This window comes from Ursus maritimus, unplaced genomic scaffold, assembly GCF_017311325.1.
Source record: "Ursus maritimus isolate PB19 unplaced genomic scaffold, ASM1731132v1 scaffold_2, whole genome shotgun sequence".
NCBI lineage: Eukaryota > Metazoa > Chordata > Mammalia > Carnivora > Ursidae > Ursus > Ursus maritimus.
In genome coordinates this window covers 46,032,822-46,049,454 of record NW_024424452.1, presented here as the reverse complement: position 1 = coordinate 46,049,454, position 16,633 = coordinate 46,032,822, and the positions used below count along the sequence as shown (strand labels likewise).

Sequence of the window (16,633 nt, the reverse complement as noted above, 5' to 3'; positions counted from 1 at the left end):
TACCTGTTTCCCATGCCGGTTCCGCCAAGAGATCCAGCGAGTGCCATCCCGACTGTAATTGATCTTGTACATGGGGGCAAACTCAATGCCATGGCCCCCAGCATGGCGCCCTTGGGTCCCCACCAGAGTGATAAAGTGCAGGGTGTGCAAGTCAATCTGTAGGAACTCCTTCAGGTCATCGGGTTCCACTGGAATCTCAGGACACCAGGCTCCATCCCCTTCTTCTGAGTCCAGCCTTGAGACACAGGGTTGGGGAGACAGAGAGGAACCATGAAACCAGAGTTGTTTTCCAATCCACAGCAAGCAGCTGCCCTGTCCCGAGGGGAGAGAGCAGGCTGGGCCCCCACTCTAAAAAGACTCTTCAGGTCTCCCCTCAAGTCTGACTGCCACCACCTGTGGTCAGTCCCTGTCCCTGGGGCACTATGAAGCCCAGAGAGACATTTACCACCAGGGCCTAGAGGCCTTCAGATCAGATGTAGTCTTTATTTCTCATCCTGCTTTAAAGACCTCAAGGGAAATGAACCCTTTCTACCCTATACTTCCCCATGAGTCATTTTACCACCCTCTTCCACTTTCAGTCCCAGCATAACAAGGGTGGCCACCCCTTGCTTGGATATCAAGTTATAGGAAAGGAGGAGAGAGGGATCATAAGATCCCCAGTGTGGGTTATGTAATGCAGTGGAATTTTAACCAATGGGACGGGCATGGCAGCCCAACAAAAAGCCATGGGAACCCATGATGAGAGTGAGGGGTAGGAGTGTGTCAGGGGAGTAGTAAATAATCTGGTTTCATTTTATTACCTCCAAGCTGAGCTATCAGTGAGAAAAATTGCGAAATCATTGCAAGGTTTATTCTGGGAGCCTCTTACCACTTTCCCTCTTCCCTAGAACGTCCCTTTTCTCATAGATGTCACCTACTCATTGCTGTTCTCTTTCAACCCCACCAACCATCACTCTCATCTTTCACATACTAAGAAATTACAGGGAAGGTTTACAAAGGTTGCTTTTCTTATGGGTGATTCCATTTTAACAGAACTCAACACTTTACACCAAAAGAATTATATTCCAGGAGGAGGATTATGCCCTAACAAGCAGAGTAGTTTTTGACAAGGGAGTTCATTGCTTTAGAGGACCCCTGCTATTAGGCCATGAGGAACCCACCATACTCTTTATGGATGATGATGGCCTTTCTATGAGGTATCGTTGAGAGAAGGGAAGAATTTATTGGGGGCCTCAGTATATGCTTAAAGCCTTGATGTTTTTCACTGTGAGTGATGTTTCACAGACACCCACTGAGAAGAGGACAGGGTCTCCCAGCTCCCAGTGTCCTACCTCATCTGTACCTTCCCCTACCTACCACTGTCGCCGGCTTCCTGCAGTTGCTCACAGTGAGAAGGTGAGTAAAGCAAACCCACTGCATATCAATGAACCCATCTGTCGTGGGCAGTGCCACCCAAGGCCCTGTGGTTGGGATGGGGTTGCAGGACCAGCACATGGTGCCAAGCCCTGAATTCTCTTCCTGAAAACATACAGAACAGGATAGGCCCACTTGATGTCCTCCCCTCACTCCTACCAACTCCCACCAAATACCACCCTTCTTCCCCAGGCCCTTGAGTCAGAAAATGTATCCAACCCAGGACTGAGGCTTTCTTGGGGTCTCCATCCTCACCTTCCATATTTGGCAGCTGTGGATTCTGACCACTGACTGGAAGCTGTGATGTCCTCATCTGGAATGTGGCCTCCTGACATGCCCAGAGGATAGCGGCAAACGGCTGGACCAAGAGAAATGGAAGAAAAAAAGAGGAAATACTTTTCTTTTTATTTCCAAAGATACCCTGCCTCTTGTAGGAATAACATAATTGATTATTGGACAGGGAAACAGAGGACTTAAATTTTCCGAAGTCTTTCTATGACCCCAGTTGATCACCCTGACTCTCTCTGCCTTTTCTCCCTGGCCCTGCCTCCAAACGTATTAGCATCCAATCCCTTGAGCACTGACCTTCAGCCACACCTATCTTTTGGTCCAAAATCTGACAAGTAATGTAACATAATGCAGTGTGCTGATTTATCCTTTCATTTGGTAGTAAGCCCATGGCCCATCCCCATTCCCTTATTAGCAGATGTGCGCTTCTAACCAGCTCCCCACCCGTGCTGAATCATCCTCATAGTCACCAGGTACCACCTGTGATCTAAAGCATTCTTTTTTCTAGGTAACTGATGGCACAAAATTATGGCGCAAACCAACAAACTCTCCTGTGAAGGGACTGAACACACAGCTCTGGCCCCCCATCAGCACCACGTTTTGGCCTCCGGCTAAAAATAATAGCCTCTGGAGAGAGACTTCCACCTCCAGCCAAGAGAGAGTAACAGGAACCAGACTTACTCTCCGGAGTGAAACAATCAAAAAATGGACAAAATATACAAAAGACTGGGTTTCAATACAATGAATATCAGACAACAAAGGACAACAATCCCTGGGAGACAGGGGACAAAGAAGATGAGTCCTACAGTGGCACCAGCTTACTGTTGTGACAGAGTCAGGCTGCAGCACAGTGAGTGAGAACTCAGGCAGAGTCTAGAGGATTCCCCAAAGCAAGGAAACAAAGAGAAGAGTCCAGAGAGGCCATGGAGATCTAGGGTTGCCAGGGAAATACAGGATTCCTAGCTAAACTTAAATTTCAGATAAATGATGAGTCATTCTTTAGTGTAAATATGTACGATGCAATTTTAAAAGTAGCAGGTGTGTAAAGAAGCAGAGAAATAGAACCTATAATGAGGAAAAAAAATCGATCAATTGAAACTGATTCAGAACTTATGTAGAAGTTAGAACTTAAAAAGAAGACTACTAAAACAGTTATAACTATATTGTATGTGTTCAAAAATACAAGGTCAGCCACTGTGGGAAACAGTGTGGAGGTTCCTCAAATAATTTAAAAAAGAAGTACCAGATGATCCAGGATTCTAATACTGGGTATCTACCCAAAGAATATGCAAACACTAATTGAAGAGATATATGTAGCCCTATGTTTACTGCAACATGTCTTACAATAGACAGGATACGAAAGCAGCCCAAGTGTCCATTGACTGGTGAGTGAATAAAGAAGAAGTGGTATATATATATAATGTTACTCAGCCATAAAAAGAATGACATCTTGCCACTTGCAACAACATGGATGGACCTAGAAGGTATAATGCTAAGTGAAGTAAGTCAGAGAAAAGCAAATACCATATGATTTCACTCATATGTGGAATTTAAGAAACAAAACAAATGGACAAATAAAAAAAAAACAAACAGAGAGAGAGAGTCAAACAAAAAACCAGTCTCTTAAGTGCAGAGAACAAACTGGTGGTAGCCAGAGGGGAGGCAGGTGGGGCAGATGGGTGAAACAGATAAAGAGGATCAAGAGTAAGCTTATCTTGATGAGCACTGGGAATGCTGAACTGCTGGATCCTTATATTGCACACCTGAAACTAATAGAACACTGTATGTTAATTATACTTGAATAAAAATAATAACAGAAAAATTAAAAATATAAGGAGAGCTACAGGTGATACAGAAAGGATATACATCAAATTTCTAGAGATGAAACTTGACTGTGTGAGAAAATACACTGGATAATATTAAAGGAAGATCACACATTAAAGAAAAGATTGGTGAACTTAAAGACAGCAACAGATATTATCCAAAATGAAACAATGACAGAAATCAATAAAAAAATCAATCAATCAACAAAAAAATGGAATATTAGTAAGTTCTGGAACAATTTCAAACAGGAATCCTAATACACATGTAAATGGATTCCTTAAAGAAGAGAAGAGAGGAAGACAAAAAAAAATATTTGAATAAAACATAGTAGAAATCTTTTTCAAATTTGATGAAACTGTAAACCCACGAAGCTCAATGACCTGAAGCACAAGAAACATGAAGAAAATGACACTAGTACATCATAATCCAACTGCTTAAAACAGCTGATAAGGAGAAAAGGTTTTAAGCAGCCAGAGGAAAAGAACACATCATGAACAGAGGACCAAACATAAAAATGACAGCAAATGTCCCACTGGAAACGGTAATTACATAGTAAATATATAAGATGAGTTTACATGTTCTTTACATAACTGACTATTTAAATAAAAGCAGTAACAATATACTGTGGGGTTTATAATATATACAAAAATAAAATACATGAAAACAATAGCATAAGGGCTGAAAAGGGAAAAATGAAAGTTATCCTGTTGGAAGATTTTTATACTATATGTAAAGGGATATAATATCACTTAAAGATAGACTTTATTTAATTAAAGATGTACATGACAAATCCTAAAGCAAGCACTAAAATAATATTTTCAAAAAGATTTATAGCTAATAAGTCAACAAGAGATAAAATGGAATAAAGAAATTCAATTCACTGAAAAGAAGGCAGAAAACCACAGATACGTTACAAGTAAAAGGATAAAAAAAGATATACCACGAAAACTTTATTTTTAAAAAAAGCTGGAGTGGTTATATTAATACCAAACACAACAGATCTTAAGAGAAGAAATAAAGATGGCATTTCACAATGATAAAGGGGTTAGTTCATCAAGAACACATGACAGTCCTAAATATTTATGCATGTAACACAGCTTCACAACAAATGAAGAAAAAAAAAAAGACTGCAAGGAAAAATGAAAAAAACCACAATTATAGTCAGAGATTTCAACACTTACATCTCAATAATTGGTAAAAACAAGTGGACAAAAATATCAGTAAGGAAATTGAAGTTTTGAACAGATTTGGATACCACCAGTTTTACCTGACATTTACAGAACTCTACCCAACTAAAGAGTATACATTCTTTTAAAGTGTGTATGTAACACTTACCAAGATAGACCATATTCTGAATCATAAAACAAGTCCCAACAAATGTTAAATATTCAAGTCATACAAAGTATGCTGTCATAATGCAATTACTATTTAGAAAAATGAATAATAGAAAGATATCTGGAAAATCCCCAAATATTTGCAAATTAAATAACACTCCTGAGAATATGCCATGGGTCAAAGGAGAAACCAAAAGGAAAATCAGAAAGTATTCTGTACTGTAAGATAAAGAAAATATAAAATAACAAAATTTGTGGATACCACTTGAGAAGTACTTAAGGGAAAAATTACCACAGGAAAAAGCCTATATTAGAAAAGAGGAAAGATCTCAAAACTATGACCTCATTTTTCACCTTCAGAAACTAGAAAAAGTAGAGCAAATAAAATGCAAAGAAAGAAAATAATAGATATATTAGCAGAAATCAATGAAGTAGAAAACAGAAAAACAACAAAGAAACTCTATAAAACCAAAAGCTGGTTCCTTGACAAGATTTAAAAAGAAAAAGCAAAAAAGAATCTCTAGCTAGACTGATTGGGAGAGAAAAAAGAAAACACTACAAACATCAGGAATGTGGGAAGTTACCTAGTGACAGATACTACAGATGTTAAAAGTATAATAAGGGAATGTTATAAACAGTTTTATGCCAACAATTTCAACAACTTGGATAAAATAGTCAAATTTCTTGAAAGATACAAACTACCAAAGTTTACATATAAAGAAATAGATAACCTGAATATTCAGGTTATCTATTTCTTTATATATAAGATATATATATATATCGCCAACAACCTTCCAACAAAAAAACCCTGCAGGACAAGATGGCTTTACTGTTGAATTCTACCAAATATTTCAGAAAGAAAAAATACCAAGCACTCACAAACTCTTCCAGAAAATCAAAGAGGAGAGGATATTTCCTCATTCATTCTATGAAATCAGCATTACTCTACTACAAAAACCGAACAGGAACATTATAAGAAAACTATAGACCAACAATCCTCATAAACACAGATGCAAAAACCCTAAACAAAATTTTAGTAAAGTGAATCCAAAAATATATAAAAAGGATAACACATCATGACCAAGTGAGGTTTATCCTAGGAATGCAAGGTTGGTTTGACATTCAGAAATCATTCAGTGAAATTCACCACAAACTTAAAAAGTGAAACTATAGCATCACTTCAATAGATACAGTAAAAGCATTTGATAAAATCAAACATCCTTTCCTGATAAACATTCTCAGGAAACTAGAAACAGGAAGGAACTTCCTTGGGGCACCTGATGGCTCAGTCCATTAAGCAACCAGCTCTTGATTTTGGCTCAAGTCGTGATCTCAGGGTTGTTGAGAGCCAACCTGTGTTGGGCTCCATGCTAAGTGTGGAGTCTGCTTAAGATTTTCTCTCTCTCTCTCTCTCTCATTCTGCCCCTACTCCCCTCCTCTCTCTCACTCTTAAAAAAAAAAAAAGAAAGGAACTTCCTCAATACAAACAATTGTAACAGATTATGAAAACCTGTATGCCAACAAATTGGACAACTTAGAAGAAATTGATAAATTCCTAGAAACACATAAGCTACCAAAACTAAAGCAGGAAGAAAGAGAAAATTTGAACAGACCAATCACCAGCAATGAAGTCGAATCAGTACAAAACACTCCCAAAAAACAAAAGCCAGGACTAGATGGTTTCACAGGCAAATTCTGCCAAACATTTAAAAAAGAGTTAATATCTATTCTTTTTAAACTATCCCAAAAAGTACAAGAGGAAAGAATCACCCTGACATCAAAACCAGATAAGGACACCACAAAAAAAGAGAACTACAGGCCAACATCTCTCATGAACAGAGATGAAAAATTCTCAAGAAAATACTAGCAAATGGATCCAACAATATATTTTTAAAAATCACACACCACGATCAAATGGGATTTATTCCCAGGATGCAAGGGGGTTTAATATTCACAAAACAATCAACGTGATACGTTGCATCAACAAGAGAAAGGATAAAAACCATATGATCATTTCCACAGATGCAGAGAGAGCATTTGACAAGGTACAACATCCGTGATGTCATTGGATATTTCCAGAAACAGTATGATGAAGCAAAACCATATACATCTGCTTTGGCAAGAATCATGACCCCACTGAAGCACTTCTCAGTGTCTGTCCACTGCATTTTCCAAGCCAAATTTCAATCAAGGGATGAATGTGGGATCTAGTATTATTGTGTCTCTTCTGGTCAGATGTATCATTTCTCCATCTGAGGTGACAGGTTCTACAAATAATCATTATGCTTGAATCTCAAGTGTAATTCTGGGCTGTTCAGGAATGAAGCATCAAATTCTCAAATTCTAAACCCTCTGGAATGTGAAATTGAAGGGAGGAGTAAGGATGAGGAAATACTGATATAGGACGCCAATGAGGCCAAAATTACCAATGAGTGAGGTCAATGAACATTTCAAAAATCACTCACAGGGTGTTCCCTCTCTTGTGGTCCACTCCTCCAGGCCGTGGAGGCCGTACCCTGACTCAAGGCCTCTGGTAAGTGTTGCAGCACTGGTGCTTAGTGCTTCTCAGTATCAGTGACTTAATGGCAAGGAGAAGCTTCTGGACACCTTTATCCCACATGCCATGTGCCCCAGTGCAGTTTATCAGAACACTCACATTGGCATTTGGGACACAAGCCACCTACTAATAAACTACACGTTGCTTTCCCTTTGTTATTGTTCCCCGTGTGTATATTTCCCTCAAGGATCTTCTGGGGAGAGGGCCTGGCTAGCCAAGGCAGGCAACCTTTCCTCCTTGGCTATCATTCATGTCATGGTGCCCAAAATTGCTATCTGACTCCTAAACTGCAGTTCTTCACAGTTTTCAAAGTGGTGTCCCAGTGTTTACATCTGGTTACCCCTACAATAACCCTACATGGTAGACAGGGCCTGTATTATTATTCTCAAATTATACATGAGGAAACAAACCAGTTAAAGTTCCCACAGCTATTAAGCAGTCCTAATCCAAAATTAGTCCCAATGTACCAGACGGTCCCCTCTGCTTTTAGCACAGGTGCGACACGATGCAGGCTGCTTCTCCCAGTGTGCCAGGCTAAGGCGGAAGTCTTGCAGAGCTGGCCTCTGGCACCTTCCCTCCCTTCTGAAACCAAAGCTTTGTTCATGGATCCAGTCCTCTCTCCATCCCCAGCACGATAATCTACTTGTTTGCTTATTGCTTTCCGAGTCCATGTGGTTTCTGAGTTCCTATTTTTATCAAACCATTCATTCAGTGATTTTTTGGGAGCACTATGGGAATATAGCCATAAACAAAACAAAGTCCCTTTTGTCAGGGTTGACATTCTAGTGTGGGGAGACAGACAACAGGCAAATAAATACATAAGATGAGAGAAGATGGTAAATGTTGTGAGAAAATCAAGTGTGGAAAGGAAATAGGTGCTCCTTCCTGTAAAGAGATAAGGAAGAGCCTCTCAGATGAGGTGACTTTGAGCAGAGGCCTGAGTGGAGGAAGACAGTGAGCCAGGTGACTCTTAGAGGGGGGGATGTTTTACGGAAAGGGGACAGGAAGTTGAGGAAAGAGCCCTCTTGGTTGTTTCAGTTACAACAAGGACGTCTCACACCAGAAGTGGAAAGACTAGCTTAAGTTATTATCCAGCATTGTCCCGTTGCCATGTAACGAACTTGGACGCAACTAAACCAACCATTTTTGAGGAAGAATAGTACTAATTTTGGTAAATTCTCCTTCCTCCAATTTCCAACATTTTAAATATCTGTTTTATAGCCTTAAGTACATAGTGCTTTGTCATATAATTATTGTGTGGAAGTCTGATCTCCCCTGCAGATGGCAAACTTTTCGGAGAAAAAAAAGGGGGGCAGGGGGATTATATCTTATTAAATTTTATTTCTCAGTGCATATCTGGGGAGACAATAGGTGCTCATAATATTGATTGAAAAAAGAGACAGATATAGATTAGGAGTAAGGATAAAGTTGAGTAAAATACGTCTCCCTACAAACCTTACCCCCCAGACTATTCCATTTCAAACAACTCCATTCTGCCAATTACTTGAGCCAAAAATCCTGAGGCCACCCTTGACTCCTTTCATATTCCATATCCATTCCATCAGCTGATAAGAAATCTCATCAGCCACCCTAAAAAATTCCCATAGCCCATCTACTTCCCACTTATACTGCTACCATTCTAGGCCAATCCACCTTGCCCTAAAACCAGGAATAGAACAATAATCTCCTACTCAGACTTCCTTTGTCCGCCTTGCCCCATGTATCTATGAAAATGTAAGTCAGACCATGTAACTCTTCTGCTCATCGCCCTCCAGGAATTTCCCACCTCATTCATAATAATATTCAAAATGTATGTGTGGTCTCCAGAGACCTGCAGAGTGGGTCCCCAGCTGTCCTGGACCCCTGTCCAGTGCACTCCCCCGTCTGGCCACCCTGGCCTCCTTGCTGGTCCTCAAGCACACTAAGCTGCTTCTGCTGGCATTGAGGTATTTCATTTAGTAATGGGAATAATCTGTGCAGGTTGAGGAAAGAGAAGCGAAAGACCATATTTCCTATTATTTTTCATATGTTAACATATCTGAAATCTGAATACATCTTACAAGCAAATGGTGAGTCATAGATGAACTCTCTGGGGGTTTTTTTCTTAGAGTTACACAAAGTAATGAGACATGGTAGAGTCAGGAGTGTCTTACATTTGATGAAGTACAGTAATAATAGCATCCATTTAAAAGCATTTGTGCGGGGGTGGGGGAAGAGGGTAACTGAGTGATGGACATTAAGGAGGGCATGTGATGGAATCAGTACTAGGTATTATATAAGACTGATGGATCACTGACCTCGACCTCTGAAACCAATAATATATTACATGTTAATTAATGGAATTTAAAGAAAATAAAATAAAAGCACTTGCCAAGTGTCAGACAATGTGGTATTTTCTCACTCGTTATTTCATATTTCTCACGAATCACCCACCTATAGGTAAGAGTTTAAATAACGGCCCAAGGGGGCACCCGGGTGGCACAATCGGTTAAGACCAACGTTTGGTTTTGGCTCAGATCGTGATCTCAGGGTTGTGAGATCAAGCCCCATGTAGGGCTCTGTGCTGAGTGCAGAGTCTGCTTGGAATTCTCTCTCCCCCTCCCTCTGCCCCTCCTGCTCATGTTCTCTCTCTCTCTCAAAATAAATAAATAAATCTTTAAAAAAAAAAACCCTGCCGGAGGCCAGTCATCAAGTAAATACTAAGTCACTTTAGAATCTGACTCGAAAGGCTCCCTCTCTGCTATACAACCTCTGAAAACAAAGAGATTTCAAATCCACTCTGGGATCTGAGCAAAGTTCACAGCTTTTCTGGGTCTCGGTTTTCTCATGTGAAAAGCAAGGGAGCTGCATTAGATGTTTTCCAAGGCAGGGGTTCCCAAAAGCCAGGCCACGGACCAACTGCTCAGAGTTGCTTGGGAAGGCTGTAGAACATCTGGTGTGAGCCCCCTCTTCGAGACTTGTCTTTGGGAGACCTGAAACTGCCCAGGAACCCGCATGTTTAAAAAATGCCCCAGGTGATTCTGCTGTGCAGCCCGGCTTGGGAACCACTGCTCCCAGGTCCCTTGCAGCCTGGACACATGATGACTCTCTGGGGCCATTCCAAAGTCCAGAGACATCCACATTCACAGTCCCCCTGGGCTTTCATTCCTGGCTATCATGCATCTCCAGTCACTGGGCCACAAGTGTAGTGAGAACTTCTGTTTCTCGGAACATCTAAAGTAAACCAGAAATGGGGAAAGAGGGTCGCATGGGGTGAGTCATGATATTGTTGCAAATAACTTCTCCACCAAGGCACCGCTTATCCTGGGAACAGCAACCAGGAAGTTTTAACAGAGCTGCTGCAGCTGAGCCGCCTTCATGAAACACGTCCATACTTCCTGGGCTCAGGAATCCTACTATTTTGTGTTCTGACTATAACTATTTGGTACTTTCCATAGTTAGCAAAAAAAAAAAAAAAAAGGGGGGGGGGCGGGTAGAGAGGGAGAGAGATCCCACCTAGGATACTCTATTTGGTGTCAGAAGAGCACCACTGCCCCCCACCCGGCTCTTTGCTCCCTCTTCTAGTACTGTGTTGGGGCTGCGACCCTCACGGTGTGCTCAGGGACCGGCAGCGCCACTACGACCTGGGAACTTGCTACGGGTGCAAAGCCTCAGTCCCCACCCCCGACCGTCAGAATCACTCTGAGGGGGGAGCCTGGTCAACTATGTGGTCACTGTCCTCCAGGTGAGGCTGATGCAGCCCTGGTTTCATAACTGGAAGAAGTGGGGGATGAAAGGAGACTTCAGTTCTCCACATGAAAAAAAGCACAATTCTAACTGTGTCAGTGCGCCCCTTCTCCTCGTCCCCTCCAGTCCTTCCCTCACACAACCACGTGTGGACAGCAGTGGCAACACCATGACGAGAACTGGAAAGCCTCCTGAGCTGTGGTCCACGTGGCCCTGAACCTCTGCCTGGGGACCAGGGCAGGAAGGACAGATGACACGTTTATTCCTGCTAGGAGGCAGTCGAGGAGTGAGAAGTAAACCTGCCTTTGGGAGTCAGTCATCTGGTCAGTTAACAAATCCTACAGCTCCTACTTCCAGCAAATTTCTTGAGTCCAGCTATTTGTCTTCCTCTCCACGCTGCCCACGCAGGGCCCCACCTCCGCCACCTCACAGCTGAACTACTATAATGCCTTCTAGACCTTCTTCCTGGTTCCTCCGCCAACCCTTGTCCACACAGCAGCCCAAGCGAGCTTCCCAAAACCTTAATCTGACATGAACCTTCTAACAGCCTTCCAGACTTCCTGGGTCAGTGTGGCCCATGAGGTCTGAAGGATGGGGCCTCCGCCTACCTCTCCAGCCTCACCTTGGGCTATCCGCACATCTCTGCTCTCTAGATCCCAGCACACTGGTCTCATCTTGACTTCATAAATGCACAAAGTACCTTCCAGCCTCAAGGTCTCTCTGTATGTCATGTTCCCTTTGCCTGGAATATTCTTCCCCTCCCCTCCCTTACCTGCTGACTCCTGCAGCTCTTGGGGAATTCCTCTGAGCCCTTGGGGAAATTAGGAATCTCTGTTACATCCTCTTATAATGCTCTGGTTCCCTTCTTAGTGTTCCTCACACTTGTAAAACAAATAGTTATTTGTTTAATTTTGGTCTCTCCACTAAACAGTTAAGTGCCATATGGCCAGGGAGCCTATCTTTCTCTCTGTTATTTCCCTAATTTCTAGTAGGGTGTGCTGGTATTAACTGAGTGCTCAATAAATATCTGTAAAAAAAAGTGATAAAAGAAGTTTTCTGCTGTTCATAATTATGGGGCTTAAAAAGAGAGACCTGGGAAATTAGGCGAGGGTAGCCCTGACTAATGATGTTTGACCAGGCGGTAGACATGTAAAACTTCCTTGTAATTCTGGATCATTACGTATCTATTGCAACCCATCTTTTTGTTCATGTATTGATTTAATGAATGTATATATTAAATGTTAATGTTAATTTATTTAATGTTCTTGAATTTATCTAACAAATAAGTTTCTGCTCTGAAGATATAGTACTGAACAGGACAGATAAAATGACTGAGGCTATGGATCTTACATTCTGGTAGAGGAGAGAGGCCAAAGGCAATAGATTTGCAATAATCAGACAGACAACCAACGGTCTCTTTGACCATAGCGACCATTAGTTGTTATTATTTCAGACAGTATGACAAACCTGTGGGAAAAAAGCTAAAATATGACAGGGGGATAAACAAGATGAGTAGGGGTTCTTTTAGGTAACAACCTTCACCAGAGATTTTCTAGTTCCCTTGTGCTTCTTTGCCTCCTTATTGAAGCTGTGAGCAATTCGGAGAATAGTAATCATGTCAGATTCTCCCTTTTTCTCCTCAGCAACTGCAAACACATAGTGCCCATCAGATGCTGAATACACATTTGGCAAATAAATAAGTAAGTAAAAGGGTAGAGGGATGGAGAGATGGGTGGATGGATGGATGGATGGATGAATGGATGGAGAGTTCACGTGTGTTGAACTCTCAAGGGCAGGTGCTGTGACTGAGTCATGTCTCCAGAAATGATTTCTTTCTCAACCATCTCCAAACGACAGCAAGCAGTAGGGATGCTCTTTCAAGGGCTTTGTGAGCATTTGAATGAGAGGAAGAGAAGCTTTAGCATGAATATTAGTCAATGGACACTGGGTAACTGTCCAACAAAATGCACCAAGGAGGGATCCCCAAGCTTTGGTGACAAGAGGCACAGAAGATGGGGAAAGAGGTGGGAATCACACTGTATGCCTTGATGAGGATCCCCAGCTCAATGCCAGAGCAAGGCTCTGAGCCACAGGTACCTTCTTCAGATGATGGGAGTGGGTCTGGAGGTCTAGATGTTGGGACCAAAGAATATAAGGATAAGGATAGGGAAATCAGAGATAAGAGCCAGAAAAGCAGCCATTAGGCAAAGTTTCTTGGTGAATCAGTTTTCCCAGGGGCCTCAGAGAAAGGGCATAGGAAAATAGAGAAGCTGATCTTGGATGGCCTTTCCCATCCTAGTGGGTCTTTGGAACCAGGATAAGCCTTGGCCCAGGGCAACCAACGTGGCACTTCTCAGCAGTACCACTGTGGTTTTCCTATTGAGTATGCCTATTTTTGGTAAACTCCTTCTGTGGAAGGGATCCTGGCCAATAGCAAAGACGCAGAGTGCCAAGTCCTAAATGTCAGGCCCCCTTGCTTTTCCCCAAGCCCACTTCTTTTTTTATCAGATCCCATCCATCTGTCTCTGCACTCCACATTATGAAAGATAAGGAAGCATGAAAAGGCAGAGAACAGCAAGAGAAGCAAGAGACCCGGCAGCAAAGAAGTGTGTCCTGATTTTGCCTGCTGAGTTGTCTTGGTGGTTCTTGACGCTTCCGCTACCCGCCAATCTCCTGGACAGAGAAGCCAATTCACTTTCCAGTTTCCCAGAGTGGAAAACTACCAGTGCCGGCTGCCCAGGCAGAGCTCGATCTGTTCTGAGCACCGGTAGGGCCTGGCAAGCAGGCTGGCCGAGGAGAAGCAGCTGCCACTAGGCCCCAGCTTCCTAAGAATTATTTTCACACCACGCTGCCAAGGTTGAGAGCCTGAAAGGGCTGCTTGTTCCATGATGTTTACCATCTCACCGCTAGCTCCAGACCACAGGCTTACCCGTCAATGAGTGTCCTATATGCCGCTTCCAGGAACACACACACATGGCGCACGTGAGGCCCGAGGCGTGGAGAGCTGACACCTGGGCCTCGCTGGGCACCAGGAAGACGAGACTGACCAGGAGCAGGGTTACTGGGGTCAACCAGGGGACCCAAGATGATCTATGGTCTAAAAGAACATCTGCAATAGTAAACTTTAAAGCCACAAAGGGACCTCAGGAACCAACCCCTCCAACGGCTCTACGTTAAATATCAGAACCTCTGAGTCCCCCAGAAGTGAACTGACTTACTCAAGAATGCACTGCTGATGAGTATAATTAGGACTGACATTCAGGTCTCCTGATCCCCGGTTCCTCTTTCTTCAACCCCTAGCTACCATGATCGAATTCTTCCAATTCCAGAAAGGACAAGATGGTCTCATTAGAGAAGCTGGTGCTTGGGTCCCTGATCCCCACAAGCTCCACATTGGAGTCTACTTCAAACTGGGTCACTATTCAGGTACATATCTACACAATGGGATCCTGCTAGGAGCCAAAGAAGATGACTTGGGTTCCTCTAGGTACACAGGGCTATTCTGCCAACATACCTTTTGCCCAAGTTGAAATTCCCCTTAGGATTAGCCCTTTCAAATTGCAGCTTTCCTAGAGGCCCAAAATACTTCCCAGAAGCAATTATTGCAGAAGATGGGTCCCCAAGCTGTATGGGATTCCAGGGTAGTAAAGTGAGGGTCAGCCAAGATCCATTCTTCATCCTGGCTCACAAAGACAGCAAAGGCTCCACTGTGAAATGGTATGTCCCTCTCTCCAACAAGGAGGTGAGTTGAAGGGACAGCCAGGTAGCCATGAAGGTCAGGAATTGAGAAGAAAACTGGGCCATGGTTTGGAAGCTTAAAACTGGATTCTGTCATTTCCAAATCACGGGATTCCAAGACAAGTTCCTAAACCCCTCTGAAACTGAATCTCCTCATCTTTAATAATATTACCAAGAGGGTTGTTATAGAGATTTAATATAATGAATACAAAGGACTCGATAAGAGAAGCTCTAACAAAGTCCTAAATATTGGTCTAACCTACTAAAAGCCAACAAATTAAAATTATCCCTTTCCCAAGGTGCATCTGCCCTATGCCCATAGCCAGGGCTCCTCCAATGCCAGGATGAATCATTTCTTACGTTAGCCAGGCTTATTGATAGAAAATATACTTCATTGTTTGGCCTTATGTCTCGAATCGAGGCTATGGCACCCAAAAGCCTGAATTTCTCCCCTACAATGCCAAAAGTAAGAGCTTTATGCATATTTGGGTAAATTGAAGCACATTTCACTCTATTTACAACCATTAAAATGCTCTGCGGATAGGCCAAAGCAGGGAGACTGCAGGCATGTGGGGAAAAGCACAGAGGCTGCTCTCTCTCTGCACCAGCTGTAGTTCTCACCACCCTCAGACACCAGGAGGCTGGGTCTCTGACTCTTCACCCTAGCAGCTGCAGCTAGGACACCTCGGTCCCTCATCCTCCTCCTGGCTCACTCCCTCTGTACTTAGTATCCCCATCCTTCAAAGGGATGATATTCTTACCAACTCCTTCTCAGGTTCCTCATATCTTTCTGAGATCAAGTCTCAAGTGGCATAATTTATATGCTTTTTTGCGGAAAAATACAGAGAAGCCTGGGAGCCCCTTGACTTCCTTCCTTCCCACCTTCTCCTTATGCCTCAAGCACCTACTGATCGCCTGTGTAAGCCAAGGACTGCGATAGGTGTTGTTTGTGAATATGCAAGAGATCATTGCTGCACCAAATAAGACAAAGACCAAAGTCATAAACATCTGTGAAGTAGGGGGGAAAAGGTAGCATATTTTTTAACAACTCATCACCTCTTACTTAAGCCCCCCAAAAAACCTCACTGTTTTGAATGTCTTAACTTTTACTTTACTTTACTGTGTATGCGTCCAAACCACGAAAAATTCTGGGAGGCCTATCTTGCCACATCCATGCCCTTCAGAGGCCTGCTGGCTAGGACCAAAAGCTAAGTCAACAATCACACTATTCTCCCCCAGAAAAATACACTGCCGTGGATAAGCTTGCCTGGGCACCGGGCCCTGTGTTCCCTTGGAGTTAGGATGGCCAGAGTTCAGGGTTGTTAGAAGCCCCCAATTCCCAAAGGTAACAAGTCTTTCTTGGAAACCACAAGGGACCATAATGGTCACTAATGAACTCTTTTTCTCTTTCCTCCCCCATCATCTGCTAAATAGAAACCATTGTTTTATGGTATTTGGTTTATTTTATTTTCCTTTTCTTCCAAAAGTAACAAATCACAACCCTCAATATTTGCATATAACTTTCCAAACCTGTTAACTTCCCTTATCTCATTGGGCCCCCATAATAGCCATGTGAAGTGCACAGAGTGGAGTTTATTCTCCCCATTTGTAAGTGAGCAAAGTGAGATACAGAGTGTTACCCAAAGTCACAGAGCCAGAAAGTGACAGAGCTAGAACTGGACTCTAGGTCTCTTGATTTCCACTGCCATGGTCTATTCACCAAACACACTGACATCACACTCGGTGTCAGCAC

The 16,633-nt window shown here is 42.7% G+C and overlaps 1 protein-coding gene across 4 annotated transcripts in view; it reads right to left on the bottom strand.

Moving 5' to 3' along the window:
- DDR2 (discoidin domain receptor tyrosine kinase 2) overlaps positions 1-16,633 on the bottom strand; it is a 183,765-nt gene that overhangs the window by 33,441 nt on the left and 133,691 nt on the right. For all 4 annotated transcript variants that reach the window (XM_008685722.2, XM_008685721.2, XM_040635971.1 and 1 more), the window contains 2 exons: positions 1,669-1,771; positions 4-235 (listed from right to left, as the gene is read on the bottom strand). In XM_008685722.2, coding sequence (XP_008683944.1) covers positions 4-235; positions 1,669-1,771 — 335 coding nt within the window. The remainder of the gene's footprint in view (positions 1-3; positions 236-1,668; positions 1,772-16,633) is intronic.